This window comes from Coturnix japonica, chromosome 21, assembly GCF_054131305.1.
Source record: "Coturnix japonica strain WE chromosome 21, WE-NBRP24, whole genome shotgun sequence".
NCBI classification, from domain to species: Eukaryota; Metazoa; Chordata; class Aves; order Galliformes; family Phasianidae; genus Coturnix; species Coturnix japonica.
In genome coordinates, this window is record NC_140683.1 from 6,053,328 (window position 1) to 6,071,198 (window position 17,871).

Here is a 17,871-nt window from a genome sequence, read left to right on the forward strand (position 1 = left end):
ATCTTTGGTCCCTCCCAGAGCTGAAGATCCCCGACAATGCCAACGTCTTCTACGCCATGAACTCTGCTGCCAACTACGACTTCGTGCTCAAGAAGCGGGGTTTCTCCAAGGGGGTGAAGATCAAGCACGGCTCCAGCTCCACCCTGCCCAGGATGAAGCAGAAAGGCCTGAAGATTGCCAAAGGCATCTTCTAGCCTCAGCCCCACTGCCACCCCTCACCGACGGGGCCTTGTGGGCAGGCTGTAGCCAGGCCTGGTGCTGTTGCCAAGGCCAGGAGTGATGCTCAACCGCACCGAGAGCCGCTTTGGCACCTGGCGGCCCTTCCACCTCTCTCTGCACAAGCTCCCGTTTCAATCAGGTCTTCTGTTTTTCTACCCAGGAAGGCAGCAAGGGGGGAAATCTCTCTCTCTTTTATTTTTACTTTTAAACCTTCCACGGTGCGACACGTCCAGCCACCACCAGCCTGCCCAGAGCAGGAGCCCGCCTCTCTGCCGTAGGTGCCTTGTGTCCGTGTGAGCCTGGGAGCGGCGGCTTGGAGGGGCCCTTTGCAAGGAGCAGCACATGAGCCACTGCCACGTGAGCTGGGATGGGTGCTCCCCTTCTCTCGGCACTGGTTTACTTCCACGTCCTTCCTTGGATCACCTGGCATTGCAACTACTGCCTGTCCATGCCCTGGGAGAAGCTGTGCTGGAGAGGATGCAGCCCCACGCCGGCGCCTCGTGGACCAGGGCTGCTGTTGATGACTGGAAACCTCCACGTGGTCTCGCTCCTCTCCCCGATCCAGCCGCCGGCCCGCGTTCAAACCTGCACCAAAGATCAAATGCCAGTGTCCCTTCTGCAGGCAGGGAAGCTTTGCGTGCATTCCCGTGCCCCCAGAGCTGCCAGCCGAGCCAGGAGGAGGAGGAGGAGAGCAGACTGCTGTCCAGATGTGTGTAAATAGAGACCTCGTGTCTGCATGGGCAGGCAAGGAGTCAGAGGAGCTTGGGGTGCTCCGACTGCCACCGCCTGACCCACAAGAAAGTGCCACTCACCTTGGGCTTTAACCTGACTGTTTCAAACACTGACTAAGGGAGAAGCAGCGATGAGACTTCTTTTGTACAAAACAAAGGTTTACTGATTTTTTTTTTTTCTCCTCTCAATATTTATTGGTTGTAAATAGAAGAGATGAACTTGTACATTCTACTAACCCAGATCCCCCCACCCTGCAGCCCAGTCCCTCTCCTGCTCCCTCCCTTTTCCAACCTTCCCCCGCTATTTAAGGCTGCTGGGAGGGATGCTCACAGCAGCGATGTTGCTCTGCCCTGCTCACACAGCGACAACCCATCTGGCCTCTTCCCTCCCTCATTTCTTTACCACTAGTTGCTCAAGCAGGGGCAGAGATGCTTGTTTTAATGGCTGTAGGAAACACTAACCAAAGGGGGGACTTCTTTGTTGTTTGTTGTTGCCCCTGGACCTGCTGGCTCCATCGCATTTGAGCACTTCCTCCCAGCACATCTTTTGTTTCCTGTCTGTCTGTGCTGCTGGATGGGGGGAAACGTGTTCCCTGCCTCCAGGAGAGGAGCTGGGATGCAGCAACGCTGCACAGCAACACTCAGAGGAGCAGGGCTGGTGGCAGAACCAGGTGGAGAGAGGCTGCTTGTTTATAAGCATGGCTGGCATTAGTTCTGTCAGCCCTCTGTCCCCTTGGGTGGCATCACTTGGGTCACCATGCCCACACTGCACATGATGGGAGCCCTTGGCACCCTGACGCAGGGGCTGCCTCCTGCCTCCCACCCTGCCCGGAGCCAGGTCACTGCCTTTGGGTGCCAGCACCTTTGGGCCTCCCCCTGGCTCCATGCTGCTCTGTGCCTGCCAGCTCCTGCCCACCCTATTGCCTCCCCTCCCTTCCCATTGGTGTCCCCTGGAAGCCCAGCATCACCGGAGGGACTGGCTGTACCATATGTTATTTTGTACCACTTCAGTGAAGGAGCACACTGCCCAGTGTGACTTGTACACAGCAATGTAATTAGTCTTTGCAATAAAATACCGATCCTCAAACATCCCTGCCCTAAAGCAGGGGTTGTTCTGTGTCCCTTCCTGACTTGCTGGCCTCCTAGAGAAAGGGGAATGGATCTGATTGTGGAGGTGATGATTGAGCCTGTTACTTTATGGTAACCGTGCTGGGCTTTGTTTTGTACTTGAATGAAGAAACAAGGCTTTTTTGTTTGCAGGACCAGTGCCTGATTTCAAGCAATTCTGTTCCGGTGCCTTTTCTGGTAGCACAAACATGACATTTGATTTACTAGCTTAATTCTTTTGATATTTGCAATGGCTGTAAGAGCAACTGCAGTGATTGGTCCTTATGGAGATTGTGGTCTGCTTTGGCTTGAGACATTATTCCTTCACTGTTCAAGGGCTCATTTCCTAACATAGCCAGCATGTTTATTTCTTATAATTGCACACACTTGAGTGGAAATTGCCTGGATGATGTAGTGCCTCTGGCTATAGCTATTAAGGATGAAGCTCCAGTAACCAGAATTTCTCTGTGCCTTTGGCTACATAGATTACTTTAAAGCTGAGATATTGAAAATGAAAGGACTACCTTATACAGGCAGGGCTGTTAGTGCCATTTCCTGCTAAGTCACAATTAAGTATCCAAGTAACTGCAGCCCTCCCAGAGAGAAGAATTTCAGAAGTAGCTGGGAAACAAGTAAGCCCCGACACAAGAGATTCCTGGTTTCTTTGGCCTTAGGCTAACTCTTGATAACAAGCTTGGCTTCAGGTGTGTTCCTAGCATTACTAAGAGTATTTATTCTTGGTGCCTGATATACCTTACCTGGAAGTGGAGCGCCTGCAGCATTAGAACATATTATCAGCTACTAATGATAAACCTTCCACATGTAACACACTGGGGAATGCACAACACTTAGAACATGCCAGCAGATCTTTAATTTCTATAACTGAATGGCAAACTCTTCAAAGCATTTTTCTACTTTTCACATGGCCATTAACTCAGACAGGGTGTATTTCTTACAGAGAACTGGGAACATAGTTTCTTCTATTTTAAGGTGTATTGCCAGCTGGTTTCAATTCTCTTTTCTTGGGAGACTGTTGAGCTGCTACAGTAGATGCCATTTGAAGCCTGTCAAGAAACCTGTTATCTCCATGGTGGCAATGTTCTGAAGGCTTATTATCCAACAATTATAAAAACAGAATCATAGAATTACAAGGTTAAAAAAGACCTATAAGATCATTTAGACCAACTGTCCTCCCATCACCATTACTACCACAAGCTACTAAACCATATCTCATATAGCACCTCATCCAGAGGCCATGTGGGCCATGGTACCTGAACATCCAAAATGACAGTCATCAGCAGGCACCACAGTCAGTGCAGACAGGTAGCAAGCAACTTCGTGCAAGTTCTTCTCTCACACACCCTGTGTATGGTTGCTGAACCATCAGCACTGAAGGAACAAGAGCCAAGAAGATTCTGTCCAACAGCAGCGAGACTACTTACTGAGTTCACACATAGTCTAGAATTTCTGTTTCCATTTCATTTTCACTCCCATCAGAAGGCTTGAAGTCTTCTTCCTCCTCCTCTTCATCATCCTCATCCTCTCCAGACTCATATGCCAGCTGTTCTTTGCCATCTTCACTGCTTGTTGTACTTGAGAAAAGAGCTTAATTGGGAAGAAAGGAAGACGTGATGATGTATCTCAGTGCAACCTGAAGAAATCTGCAGCAGAGTTCATAAGACAATGAGAGAAAGGCAGAAACCTGAGGATCACAGTTAAGGTTGTGCATGTGTAGTGGAAATGCTAAGTCAGGGCTTGAAGCAGTGATTAAGCACCTGGTGGGAAGGCAGGGCCAACCCAGGGGAGCTCAGGTGTATTCAATGCACTGAGTGACCAGAAGGCCTGGAGCCAGGATCCACCCCTGCCTAGACCTCATTTAAGGGCTGGCAGTGGAGGTGAGGGCTTCTTGCTGGAGATCCCTGCCTACCTGAGGCCTTTTGAAGGTAAGAAGCTTTTTTTCTTTTGTTTCTGTGCGTTTGGGCTTGTCCTCATTTACTGCAGCTAAAGACTCTGCCATCCTATTACTGCTGTACTTTCCATCACATAGCATTACAAACCTGAAGGCTGTGATACTTGAATAGTGAAAAAGAAAACTTCTGCTCATAGCTATTCTTAGTCTCCAACCCATGTCATATGGCAGGACAACAGCCTCAGCTCTCACACTGAACATAGAACACCAGAGGTGGTGAATATAGTAGTACTACTTCCACTGCACCGACAACAAGATCCTAACACGGTCTCTACATCATCAGATAAGTGGTGATATACTGTTTAGCGTTTTGAGGTTCAAAAGCATCCATACCAGGTCTTGTGGATCTGATTATCTGCTTTATCATCAGGGACATGCTATCTCGCAGATCCTCGCTAGTCTTTGGAAGGCACCATCCATCCCTCTCCGTGCATTCTGATTCTGTACCATCATTCCGATGGATGATTTTTTGTAAGCTAAAAAGCAACAGAAAGAGGGTGAAATGTTAAACTTCTATACTCAGTTGCAGGCTTCAAATAAGACAGACTGTGGCTTACTTTGCTTTCCTTGAGTTGGAAAGCATATTATTCACCTGTCATATGGAAAAGGAAGTTTAGGTGAGAAGTCTGTTCTGTTTTTATTCAGAAGTCAAATACCTCTTAGGTTTCTGGTCAAGGAGACTGAGAGTATCAAAGTGGATATAAACAGGCTTTGAAATCTAGTTCTAAAGGAGGAGTCAGCTGGCAGTAATACCTTTCCACATTCAAGTCACAGAGTTGATAGAACATCTGCCGATAAGGGGGTAAGGCTCCTTCTCGGAAAATATAGACAGATTCCTAAGAGGAAAGATGGAAAGGATTTAATGTGCACTCTGAGGTGTAACAGGGCAACTCAGGTGTAATAGCAAAGTAATGAGTTAACAACAAGGCACCTCCTGCACAGATCTGTCCCTAGTCATAAAGTACTTAGAATCCAAGCTACAGCTTTGTTAGCAGCTTGTTACTGCATCTCAGCAGTTTTGTTCTAGCAAAAAGGAAGAAGAAAAACCAAACAGGCTCCTACTTAAATATCAGTTTTACCCTGTTAATCCTGCAGTATGACCTGATAAACACATGGCAATGTTTTGCACTTCACTGCACTTTAAGTTCTCCAGTCTTCTCAACTGAAACAAAGCAATCATCGTGTTTAAGGCTGGGGCAAAAGTACCAATCCATGTAAGAAATACATTTACAGAACAGCAGGTAAAGTTCTGTAATGATATATTCAACAAGTGGCTCCCAAGGTAAACTTGTGATCTTCAACTCATGCATGTCTTGAAGAGAAATCCACACCCTTAATGAATTCCAAACAGAAAACAGTGCCTTTTTATTATGCTGTTTCAAGATTATGGTAAAAGAATAATGCTTACCTTCAGTTTATACCTGCTGGAGGCAGTTTTTTTTGCACCAGATGCACCAGGAGCACCAAGTCCCTGCTTCAGATCGTGTACACTGACTGTATGACTTCCTGAAAAACAACAGAGACCTGATTAGGAACAGCTTCACTGTGGCGTTGTACTGATGCCTCTCAGTGTTGATTCAGATGGGGTAAACCAAAGAAACAGAAGAGTCAGACGCCCCTTCAGCTGACATACCTGGCTTTTTGACAGTGATGGGCAGGCTGTAGTTATATGCGCTGCGTTTTGCTTTCACTGGCATATCGCTAGGGGTGTAACCTAGAGGTGAGAAAAGAAAACCAATAATGAACTGAGGATAAGCATCCCACAGAATATATCTAGCTCAGAAACAGATGTGCTGGACTACTGTGTGAAATGAAGGCTGACTTTTGCAAGACAGGGAGAAGTATGGGATAAAACCTTTTTGGTTGGAAAGAGGGGAAGGTGTAATCTGACCATAAAGACTAGATGACAGCTCTCTCAAGCACTTACTGTATGATCTCAGAAAGTCCTTTCCTTCAACTTGCTCTGTACATAATCACAGCAAAAGAACCCTATGTACTACAGCCTGAGTCCTGCTTTCCTGCACATGCAAGCAACAGAATCTACTGCTCAATGCTTCCCCTGAGCAAGAGCGAAGATGGTCTGCTGACACACACTTGGGCTTTGAATGCATGGAGAAGGAAAGCCAGCAAGCTGTTCGTAAGGTTTGGAATGTGCCAAATGAGGGAAGAAATACTATGTAGCATAAAATAAACTTTAAAGGAGTTTGTGGAAGAACTGCAGGAAGGAATGAACTCAAAAGATGTACTCTGCATCAGAGCAGACAGAGCAAAAGAGTTTGAAAACAAACAAAAGAACTACAAGGATTAACCATACAGCAGAGATGGTCGCTGGGGGTCAGACCCTTTTACCATATTTCATTCCACAGCGAATTCGGAAGTCCAGTACTTGATAAATCTTTGCTTCAGGATGTTTTCTAGGGTCATACCCGAACCTAACCCATAAGCTCCTCCAAGGACCTGTTATCTGTGTAAACAAACAGGGGGGACAAGTTGCAAACACAGCTGTATTGCAGTCTCTTAGAAAATCCTAGTATTTTCCTGCACTGTCCAAACCTATTTCCTTACCAGTCCCTTAATTGTTTTCTACAGCAACCAGTTTTTATATACCAGAATTGGGCAAGGTCCTGAAGCCCAAATATGCGTGTGCCTTTAAAAATAATCTGCGAGGTCACAAGAATCTGTTTGGAAAGAAATCTGCTATCATTGCCATATGGACAATCAATCTGAGTGTCTGATTGTACTACAAAGTAGACCAGATCCAACAGAGCTAACAGCTACTGAATCCTCTATGGCTATAACCTCTGTTCAAGAGAAAGGTTTCCTTTCCCTCTTTCCCTTCCATAACATTAAGCTCAGATAGGACCTCAAAAACTGCAGAGAGCAAGGAACACCCAGGTAATCTACCCTTGCTGTCTACTAACTGCATCAAACAGGAACAAGGGCAGATACACAGACTTACCGTGTAGTAGGCCAAACAAGGCAACAGAAGCTTCAGTTTGTCTGGGTGGATGCTGATATTTGCTTTAACTGCATTCCTAGACCAGACTGGACGAGCTTCAAAGAGCTGAAATAATACATAGTAATTTCAGATACATGCCCCTCATTCAATTGCTTGATATGATGGTGTCATGCCTTGACTAATTTTTATCCCACTTGTTATTTACAAGGAGAAGTGCAGCTGTTCTGACACCAAGTGTTCTGGTATCCTGGGCAGTAGAGCCCCTCTCATTTGAAGGATCAGAGAACAGAAAAAGCAAACATGTTTTTTTTTTTGCCAAGGTTACAAATAACAGCTGATAGTGAATGGGAATCAAAGCCAATGGCCTGGATTGGGAATCCTGGTGTAATTTAACAGCCCACGCCATCCTAACAATCTTATATATGGAACTTCACATCACAATCACAAAACTTATGGAGGAGCCAGCAAGTCATTAGGACTGCAACCATCTTCTGGAAGTCAAAGAAAAGGGCTGCACGTGGCCTTTTCCTACACAGCACACCAGGGCTGAGTGCCCAGCCCAGCTCAGGAACACGGCACATACCTTTCTCAGCTCTTCCTCCACCTTCCTGTCCACAGGATTGGTGGACACTTTCTTCCAGGCCTGTTCAGCAGCATCCAGTGGTTTGTCTGGAACTTCATCATCAAAGTTCACAAAGATGGCATTGTTGGGGCGCCGGGCCCTGCTGAGGCCAATGAGGTTCTCAGCAGACACCTGGGGATTGTTGTAGCCTTCCCTACAAGACAGAGCAGAGGACTGGGTTTGCTTTTGCTTATGTCACACACAGGCATGTGGCTTTAATGGGAACATGCAAAAATGAAGTTTGTTTTCCAGATGACCGAGGAGAAGGGATCAAGAAACCCTCCAGGCTGTTATTACTGATTTGTATGAGATAGATTTGTTGCACAAAAGGCTGCACATTCTCTCCTTGCTCCACTGTAACTCCTGGAGTTCATCAGGGTACAAAGATGACGTGAGATGTAAATACAATTACCAAGATAAATTTTTCTCCTACGTGCTGATAAAGGAGCTCAGTGAGAAAAATGAAATCTGTTTCTTGTGGGAGACCTTGCAGGCTGTTCTACTGGCATGAGTGACCATGGGCCTGGAGGGAACAGATCCAGCACATGTGGTCAGAGGAACATATGGCATTGACTCCTCATAGCCTCCACACAGCTCCAGCCCATGGGAAGCAGGTAGAAAAACATCCTCATGTACCCTGTGCTACATGTTGTTTCCTGCAGGAAAAGGTATTTTCTACCGAGCAATCAGTAGCAAAAACTAATGAAATGCATGAGCCGAGAGCATCAGCATTCTGATGTCAGAATGGATTCAGTTCATCTCCAAAAGGAAACTTTAACTTGAAGACTTGCCTGTTACAAGTATATATCAAACTAGACGCTATTCAAGAAGCAACATGGGTTGTTTATTCTATAATGAGAAAGGGCACTAACCTGTGTTGGACATGTGGCCGATAGTAATAGTCAACGGGAGTGTTCAGCCGTGAGAAAATTGGTGGAGGGATGTACAGAGGTAATTCCCTATTGAAAAACTCTTCCTTCTCTGGTTTAAGCATCAGGACTTTGTCGTACATGGAGGTTTGTTTGCCATCGGGACCGGAATGCATCGCTAGGTACTGGAAATCTGACATTCCTATTGGATACAAAAGTCAGAATGCTGTGTATTGTGAAGATAAAGTTTCTCCTAATAACGCTCAGCTTTCAGGAGCAGGAGCCTGTGCAAAGGTTGTAATAACAGATGGCATTTTCCTCCTAGACTTAAAGGAAACCTTTCTCTTTCCCATCAGTCTTTAAGCCACGAGGATTACCTTGAAACTTGTAAACCGTGCTGACGATCCCAATGATTTCCATCTCAAAGCGGACATCCTGCTCCTCCACACCCTTCCTCCTCCTCCTCCTCACCCTGAGCAGCATGGCAGAGGCGGGGAAGCGGTTGGCGCACACGGAATGGCAGTAAGGATCCTTGGGACGGAAATACAGCTCCAACCTCTTGCCGGGGTCCGCGTAGATCTGTATCACAGACACCTTATCACCTCCATCCTTCACACCAACTCCATATCACACAGCTGGAGCCCCCCCTCCCTCACACGCGGCCCCCTCACCCTCGACACCCCTTCCTCTCCTCCCAGAGTCCGCAGCATCGCTCCGACATCCCGCACCAGCCCCGGGTACTCCACGCACACCAAGCGAGGCGTATTGGGCAGCTCCAACACCCCGGAGCCCCGCTCCATGTTGGGCCCATCCGCCGCCATTGCTGCCCGGTCCATCCCCTCTATTCCTCCCCCCGCAGCCGCAGCGCGATGGTTCCGCCGCACGGAGGTTCCGGACCTCACAGAATGACCCGGGTTGGAAGGGACCTCAAGGATCATGTAGTTCCAACCCCCCTGCCTGGCAGGGCCACCAAACAAACGCCTTTACTAGATCAGGTTGCCCAGGGCCCCGTCCAACCTGGCCTTGAACACCTCCAAGGACGGGGCATCCACAACCTCCCTGGGCAGCCTGTTCCAGGGCCTAACCACTCTCCTAGTGAAGAACTTCCCCCTAACATCCAACCTAAATCTTCCCTCTTTTAACTTAAAACCATTTCCCCGTGTCCTGCTATTGTCAGCCCTTTCCAAGAGTTTTCTCCCCTCCTGGGAGTAAGTTCCCTTCAGGTATTGAAAGGCTGCAGTGAGGTCACCCCACAACCTTCTCCAGGCTGAACAAACCCAACTCCCTCAGCCTGTCCTCATAGGGGAGGTGCTCCAGCCCCTGATCATCTTCCTGTCCCTCCTCTGGACCCTTTCCAAAATCTCCATGTCTTTCTTGTACTGAGGGCTCCACACCTGGACACGGTACAACAGATGGGGCCTCACAAGAGCAGAGTAGAGAGGGACGATCACCTCCCTATCCCTGCTGACCACCCCTCTCCTGATGGAGCCCAGGATCCCATTTGCTTTCCGGGCTGCCAGAGCGCACTGCTGGCTCATGTTGAGTCTCTCGTCCATCAGGACCCCCAGGTCCTTCTCAGCCGAGCTGCTCTCCAGGACCACTCCTCCCAGCCTGTACAGGTGCCTGGGGTTCTTCTGGCCCAAGTGCAAAACCTTGCACTTTGCTGTGTTGAACCTCATTAGGTTCACCCGAGCCCAGTTTTCCAGCCTGTTGAGGTTCCTCTGAATGGCATCCCTTCCTTCCGCCGTATCGACCGCACCACTCAGCTTGGTGTCGTCAGCAAACTTGCTGAGGGTGCACTCTATTCCCTCATCGATGTCATTAATAAAGATGTTAAAGAGCACCGGTCCCAAGACAGACCCTTGAGGGACACGAGTGACGCTGTTTCTCGGGCATCCTATATCCAACGCTGCGCCCTATGCATCCCATAGGCGATGCAGGAGCTGGCAATGGGCCGCTCTCGCAGCGCCCCATAGCGGGCACAGCGTAAAGAACTGAAAGCAGCTGAAGTTGTGCTGAGTTCTGCACAGGTGAGTTCTGGTTTCTCTGGCCTTGGGCTCCACTCCGTGGCTTTGAGTGTTTCTCTCCACATTTTAAAGGATATTTTCAGTGTTTTTTCTAATGCCTGAGAATTGTAATGTCTCTCCTTTTCTCCTCGTTCTCTGCTTGCTGTACGTTTGTAAGCTGTTGTTGAGCTTTCATTCCCCACCAAACAAATTTGATTGTGCCCACTGAACACTGGAAAATTACTAAGTGGAAAGAGGTGAAGGGTTAAGGTGAAGCTGGCCATGGGCATAGGGAGGGGGTTGCTATGGGGCAGGGCTGTGAGCATTCATGGTGTTGTAAAGTTGTGAATAGCTCCAGGCACAAATCCTGATCCTCTCCTTAATTCCTCAGTTTGGAGCTGTAGTTTACAGCCTAACCTGGCCTTTGTGAAGCAGAGACTTGTGACCATAAACCAATGCAGAATAACCTTGCATTTATTTGGTTTTTTTTTTTAGTTAACTGGGCAACAGTTCTCTAAGAGATTCATGTGCATGTATTACAATTGTAATTATCTATGAGATGTTTGTCATTAGTGTGGATGATTAGAATAGGGCAATATCCAGAGGTACGGATCAGGATTGGGTCTGTCCTGCTAGAGATCAAGCAAGGAACAAGGGAAAACAAACCTTGAGCCAGTGATGCACTGATGCATCATTAACTGAGCCACTGCTGTCAGGGGAGCATGCTTTGCTCAGAGGTTAGATGCTGCTTCCTTCCTAACTGTAATGTTAGGGAGAAAACTGTAATGACAAAGACACTCATAAGCCAAAATCCCTCAGTTTCAAGCAAGCATTTAATGAACTCGGTCTGTCTTTAAAAGGTGGTTCTACTTGGGTTTTCAGCAGCTCCACAGCTTAGGATGTGCTGGCAACCAGTGGCAGTTTTAGATAGACTGAATTCCAGTAGTTCACATACTGGGTTCTTAGGTTCTGTTTCACTGAGTCATGGTTTAGTTTATTGTTGATATCCAGGTAGTAGCCACCATTAGTGGTGTAGGGTGGCCAGTTAACGGACACCTTTGAATACCCACTGTTGGGATCACTGGGAAAAAAGAAACAGAAGTTTAGTTTTATAAGGGCAGATTTGTGTTCTCTGAAGATCTTATCTGTGCTCAAGTGAGGTTTTAAGTGAGTACAAGGAGAGGGTTTGGAATCGAGACAAGTGATAGCAATTCTGCCTGCTAGGAGCTACTTGCTAACCTGCGTTCTCCTCCTCTGGTCCCCACTAGCATTGGCCCTGTCTGCACAAAGCAAACTGAACTCCTGCCCCAGTTCCAGGGTTCAGAAAGAAACATCATCATACAGTATAAGGAGAGATCACAAGTTCTGAAAATGCTTCTGCTGTTCCCAGGTGTTCTCTGGATGAGGAAGGCTCAGAGCAAACTGGGAAACAGAGCCAGATTTGCTAAAGTACATAGGGCACCCTGCTTTTGAGAACTGCTTTTGAGAAGTTAATAGGCAAAAGCAACAGGTTGAAGTGCTGCAGCAAAGCCCCAGAGGTGGAACCAGAATCACTTACCCAGTCCGGGCAAAATTGGTCCAATAAGCAATCATGGCAGATGAGACTGTCCTGTGCTTGGGCAGGTAGCCCAGAGGGGTGGCAAAGGGTTTCCCAAACACATACTGCAAGTCATCAGCGTGGTCTGCCCCTACCCAGCTTGGGTAGATGGGCATTCGAGATGGCTGGGAGAACAAGTAGCTGTATGTCTTGCCATTCCTGGGGAAATAAAATAGACTTGATTAGCAACTGTGAGTGGAGAGCAGGAAAAGGAGTGTGGATTCATAGCTACACTCCAAACACTGGCAGAGCCTCTTGTGCTGCGAGTACAATTTTGGTCTCAAACAAGCTCTGGGCTCCTACCAATGCTGTGCTCCTCACCGTGCATTATGATGGTGCAGGTTTAGTGCCCACTGTGTGGGAATCAGGAAAATGTAGTCAGTAGTCAGGTCCACCACTGTTTTCTTCATGACTTCTTGCTCTGGGTTGTCACCCCACAACTCTGTGTAGAGATTGTATGTCAAGTTGGCTCCTCTCTCACCCCTGTCAGCAGTAAATCCTTTGACCAAGTCATAGACCTCACTCCTGAAAAGACAAGAGGTATGAACTAATTAAGGACCAGCAGCTTGGAGCTTGGTTGTCCCAGCTCCCTTTGGAGGAGGGACCCTCTAATCCAACCACTGTGGTTGGCAACTGTTTGGTGAAGTAACAGCCAGGAGTTTCAGTCCAGGTCCTCAATAGGGAGCACATAATCCACAACTTTGTCAGCAGAACCACTTGAGTTCCAAATGGGCCATAAACTCTTTTAGTCCTCAAATAGGGATGTTATGGGCCAGGTACCCAGCATTTATATATGAACACGCTCCACACAGAGAGCATCAGGGCTGCCAAGCTTGTATCTACTGCTGAGTTCAGGGGTACCTTAAAGATATTTGGGAAGGCTTCCCCATTAAACTAGTTCTTTCTCTTGAAGGCTCTGGGATTGGCAACACATGCCTTGGGCACTCCAGCTTAGAGTGACATCCTGTGCTGAAGATAGTGCCCCTTCCAGACCTGGGTGTTTGGGAATATGTTAAAGTTCCTCTTGATAAGGGTTTTAGGATTGTCCACTTACGCAGTGATTTTCTTAAATGGACGATTGATAGCAGGAAGATCAACGCCAGCAAACATATGTCCATCCATGTTATTGACCCCAGCAATGTAGTCAATGTCAGCAGCATTGGCAAAGAGGTTCTCTGGCATGTCAGGAAGGAAGTCTCCATCAACAACAGGAGTGATGGAGAGTGTGTGAACCACGGGACCTGCAGCAGAAGGCAAAACCAGAATCTGTTTGGAGAACGGAAACAGCATATGTGTGGCCTGGCATATCTTATTGCTTAAGGAAAAAGATAGATGTTGTCAGCTTGTTGTTGTTGTTTGTAGGCTGTATTCTGGAATTGCTCTTGCTGCTTTCATGAAACATTGCAAAACAGAAAGCTACTTGTTCTGGAGCAACCCCTGGACAATTGATCTGCCACTGCTGTTATTGCACAACCAACAGCGTTCACTCAGCACAGTGTGCACCTGAAGAGTGACTGCAAAATCTGTCATTGTCCCCTTACTGAATGACACAAGCTCTGCTTAAATACTTCAGGCAATCACTCCAGTACCCCTTTGAAGGCTTGGTGAACCTTTTGTGCATGGAGGATGCAGCATAGGCTGGGGGACATACCAGGCAGGGAGACCAGTTCCATGTGGAAGGCCATTGTCAGGGCTTTGGGGTCAGTAGCACGAAGGCAGTTGGCCAAGACCGTGGTGTTGTCTGTGGGACAGCCCACCTTCTCTCCAACCTGCAGAAGGAGAGAGAGAGAGAGAGAGAGAAAGCTCATGGCATTACGCTCTGAAGCCAGGCTGCATTCCCAGCTTCCCAGAGGAGAGCTTGGCTTTAATCTCAAAGACTGATGTTTCCAAAGCTCTGTGTTTGGCAGCATGGCTCCTGCTAAATCCTGTACTTGCTATGCTCTTTTCTATGAAATCTCATATGTTTTTTGTACCCTCAAGTAAGACTTTAGCTTCAGGATTGCTGCCTGAAGTGACACAGCCACTATCCAGCCAGCCCAGGTAGATGTTCAGGCCACTAACTGTCCCATGTGCCGGCCTCCCTCTGTGGGTTAGGGTCCCTCTGCAGTGGTGCATGTTACCTTTTTAGCCCAAGTGAGTGGGTCCTTTTGGATGGCCCAGCTGCACAGACCGACACCGCTTTGGCTGATGGCTCTCTTGAACAGACCTGCATTCTTTGGGGACAACATCTGCAGCACAGAATAGAAACAGGAGGGTTTCATCAATGGAATAGTGAAGAAACAATTACATGCCAGACCCGGATGATCCCCCTCACAATTTGTACACAAGGTCCAGGGAAGGAACCAGCTCTTGTGATACTTAACAGACTCAGTAAAGTTAAAAGGGGATATGGTGAAAGGGAGAGAAAAGGTGGAGAGCAAGGGATCATATCATGCACAGAGGAAAGCATCAGAGTGCCAAGAGGGCTGTTCTGCCCATTTGAAGAAATGAGAAGCAGCTGTAGTGCAGTCTAACAAGGACAGCAGACCTGCAGGGAGACACTAGCACCACCGGCTGACTCTCCAAAGATGGTGATGTTGTCTGGGTCGCCTCCAAAGGCCTTAATATTCCTCTTCACCCAGGCAATAGCCATGTGCTGGTCCTTCAGCCCGTAGTTCCCTGAGCAACAAGAGGGTACCCACCATCAGCCAGGGCACAGCCAAAGGTGGAGAGCTGGGCAGGCTCCCCTAAGACGGAGCAGCTGTGGTACCTGGCATGTTTGAGTCTCCAGTGCTGAGGAAGCCCAGGGGTCCCACACGATAGTTGAGGGTCACCACGATCACATTGCCCCGCACAGCGATCTCCTCACCATCATAGAGGTAGTTGTTAAGGAAGTTGGCTCCTTGACCCCCTCCAAGAAGGAAGGCACCGCCGTAGATCCAGACCATCACTGGCAAGTTGGTGGAGACTAGGAGGTGAGGGGGAAAAGCAGTGTGAACCACTGCACAGCCAGAAGGTGCTGCCTACCTCCACCGAGCATTGCTCCACTTGCACTTGGACCTATTGGGGCTGACACAAATGCCCCTTCCTTCACTGTCATCTTACCCCACAGCAGGAAAAGCATTCCCAAGACAACAAACCTGTATGAGCTTTTCCTATTGGCTGACATCCCATACAAATTACTCTGTCCTTGATAAGAAAAGAACTTCTCTATCTCTACTAGAGTTGTAGGACAGTCATTTGTCCAGAAAGGGTTGTTTCTACTTCAAGGACACAATGTTTTGTGATAGCCTATGGCCAAGAAAATTCCTGCTCTGTAGAGGCTGCAACTCACAGTGGGACAAAGCTGAGGAACAGGGTCTGAAACTTCTCCTACCCTTCCCACTGAAAACCAGTGTTTCTTTGGTTGCCCATTATGGGAACGTAGCTGTCGAGGGATGCTCCAGAGCAGTTTATCCACAGAAGGCAATTGAAAATCTCCTCCTCAGGTCTCTGCCAAATACATACCCTCTCTCCTCCCTTGAGGGATCCAGATGTTCAGATAGAGGCAGTCCTCTTTCCCACGGACATCAGTCTGTGTAAGAGTTGTCTGCATGCAGCGATTCTTAAATTCTTTTGCTTTCAGTGTTCCTGAGAGAAGATAGAGAACACAATGGGTCCTGGTCAGAGACATCAGCTCCTTTGGTTGTATGCTCTGTCCGTCCATCTTCCCCTCTGTAAGTCCAGCAGAGGCAGCAAAGCCTCCCCAGCCATCTACTGAGGGAGTGGGACCCCTTCCTATATGAACTAGCTCCTTTCAGCAATGGACTAGAGAGACAGCTGTTAAACAAAATAACCCCAAAACTAGATCTTACCTTCCCAGCCAGGATGAGGTTGGGGGTCTTGCAGTGTCTTTGGTGGGGCAGCAAAAGGGATCCCTCTGAAGATATCCACATAGCTCCCAAAGAGTCCCCGTCGTTTACTCTCTCCTTCCACAAAACCTCCCTCGGTGAGCACCACACCCAGCTAAACATGGTACCATTAAGAAGAAAGGAAATCCATTACAATCTTTCATGGCTGAGGCTTCTCATGTTGCCAGCACCCACACCTTCCCCTGGCTGGAGGGTCCCCCAATACAAATCACAGCCCCCTCTCCCCAGCCATCCCTGGGATTCCTCATGGGAAGCCCACAGGTAGCTGCTGCCACAGATGTGTCCATGCCAATGTTCTTCATGATGCCCTTTGGAGCAGAGAGCCAGCAGCAATTTCCCTGCTCTTCCATATATACTTGATAGACTGTGAGAACCTACAGCCTTGAGATATAAACCAAGCCAGATCTGATAAAGAACTGTGCAGGGCACTTTTGTGAGGATACCAGTGAGAGCCTTTGCTAGGACAAATACCCTGCCTTTGCTGTCACTGCTTGCAGGCCTTTTTCATGGGCTTCAGAGCAGACAATGGAGAAATTTGCTCATTCAGGCAAAAGCAGGCAAAAGGTCTTACAAAGCTGTAAGGAATGTCTTGTACTTACTGTTGCAGCCTGTGCTACCCCAAGGCAGCAGCACAAGGCAAAGCTCAGAATCGCCCAGCAAGCCATGGTGTGCACCTGAGGAGCTTGCCTCCAAACAGAGGCCAATGTACGTATATATAGGTAGGAGTGCAGCCATGTGTCAGTGCCAGTACATGGTTTTTGCTCTGAGTTCTACTGTGTAAGTCCATGTACGTAAATAGGCCAAGGCCAAACCATGGCTGAGGTAGGCTGGTGTCACAGCGTGGGAGCCCTGCAGATGTTGCTTCTATGGGACGAAGGCTACCCACGTGTAAGGAAATATCTCAATCTGACAAAACTTAGATAGTGGAAGAGAATCAAAGCCAATGGCCTGGATTGTGAATCCTGGTGTAATTCAACACCCAACACCACCCTAATAATCTTATACATAGAACTTCACAATCACAAAACCTACGGAGAAGCCAGCAAGTAGTTAGGACTGCAACCATCTTCTGTGAAGTCAAAGAAAAGGGCTGCATGTGGTCTCTTCCTACACAGCACAGCAGGGCTGAGAGATAAAAAAAACAACATCAAAATGGCCAAACTACCTCTAGTTGCCTGTACTACCCAAGAGAAACCCTCCAGGCTGTTATTACTGATTTATATGAGATAGATTTGTTGCACAAAAGGCTGCACATTCTCTCCTTGCTCCACTGTAACTCCTGGAGTTTATCAGGGTACAGGGACAACGTGAGATAGAAATGCACTTATTAAGATATGTTTTTTTTCCTCTAAATGCTGATAAAGGAGCTCAGTGAGAAAAATGAAATCTGTTTCTTGTGGGAGACCTTGCAGGCTGTTCTTCTGGCACAAGTGACCATGGGCCTGGAGGGAACAGATCCAGTGAATGTGGTCAGAGGAACATATGGCATTGACTCCTCATAGCTTCCACACAGCTCCAGCCCACGGGAAGCAGGCAGAGGGCTGGACTGATGCATACAATGCTGCATATAGTGTCCACAGGGCAGTAGCATCTCCCTCAAATCATGAGAACCCTTCTCGTGCCAGGTTCTTCCAGTTGACTTCTGATGTAAGTTTGTGCCATTCACGCAGCTTTCCAAGCTCCAACATAGATCCTGCAGAGACTCAGCAGCCTGGGTAGGGGTTCCAGCTGCAGGGTCACCCCTTGCACTGTCCCCTCCTCTGGTTGGGGCTGAACTCCTGTCCATATGAAGTCAAACTTTCTTGTTTCCCACAGTGCTTCCCATCGCCAGGTACCCCATACACAGCAGTGTTCGGGTCAGCTCTAGCCAGGAGTTTGGTAGTGTGTGTGTGTTTGTGTTAC

At 47.9% G+C, this 17,871-nt stretch overlaps 3 protein-coding genes across 18 annotated transcripts in view; 1 reads left to right on the forward strand and 2 right to left on the reverse strand.

Moving 5' to 3' along the window:
- The window catches only part of RALGDS (ral guanine nucleotide dissociation stimulator), a 39,064-nt gene extending 37,027 nt beyond the window's left edge, over window positions 1-2,037 (forward strand). For all 12 annotated transcript variants that reach the window (XM_015879316.3, XM_085521224.1, XM_015879314.3 and 9 more), the window contains exon 18: window positions 19-2,037. In XM_015879316.3, the coding sequence (XP_015734802.1) occupies window positions 19-194 (176 nt within the window). In that variant the 3' untranslated portion in view covers window positions 195-2,037. The remainder of the gene's footprint in view (window positions 1-18) is intronic.
- GTF3C5 (general transcription factor IIIC subunit 5) lies at window positions 395-9,315 on the reverse strand. 5 transcript variants are annotated; one of them, XM_085521235.1, is made up of 12 exons: window positions 9,148-9,315; window positions 8,854-9,055; window positions 8,480-8,678; window positions 7,569-7,761; window positions 6,986-7,090; window positions 6,376-6,490; window positions 5,660-5,740; window positions 5,435-5,532; window positions 4,780-4,862; window positions 4,360-4,502; window positions 3,500-3,662; window positions 395-804 (listed from the first exon to the last, which is right to left on the reverse strand). In XM_085521235.1, the coding sequence occupies exons 1-11, from the start codon at window positions 9,310-9,312 to the stop codon at window positions 3,505-3,507; spliced, it is 1,542 nt and encodes a 513-aa protein (XP_085377361.1). In that variant the 5' UTR covers window positions 9,313-9,315; the 3' UTR covers window positions 395-804; window positions 3,500-3,504. The 5 variants fall into 5 exon arrangements, 3 of the variants coding, with proteins under 3 accessions (XP_085377361.1, XP_015734806.1, XP_015734805.1); XM_015879320.3 differs by lacking the exon at window positions 395-804 and adding an exon at window positions 2,906-3,121; XR_014936249.1 differs by lacking the exon at window positions 395-804 and having other exon boundaries at window positions 2,906-3,662; window positions 4,619-4,862.
- Window positions 9,316-11,297: 1,982 nt separating this feature from the next.
- On the reverse strand, window positions 11,298-17,479 carry CEL (carboxyl ester lipase). The gene is made up of 11 exons (XM_015878843.3): window positions 16,569-17,479; window positions 15,913-16,063; window positions 15,566-15,688; window positions 14,829-15,026; window positions 14,607-14,737; window positions 14,200-14,307; window positions 13,731-13,848; window positions 13,134-13,320; window positions 12,401-12,604; window positions 12,041-12,238; window positions 11,298-11,563 (listed from the first exon to the last, which is right to left on the reverse strand). The coding sequence occupies exons 1-11, from the start codon at window positions 16,632-16,634 to the stop codon at window positions 11,377-11,379; spliced, it is 1,671 nt and encodes a 556-aa protein (XP_015734329.1). The 5' UTR covers window positions 16,635-17,479; the 3' UTR covers window positions 11,298-11,376.
- Between the last annotated feature and the right edge of the window lie 392 nt (window positions 17,480-17,871).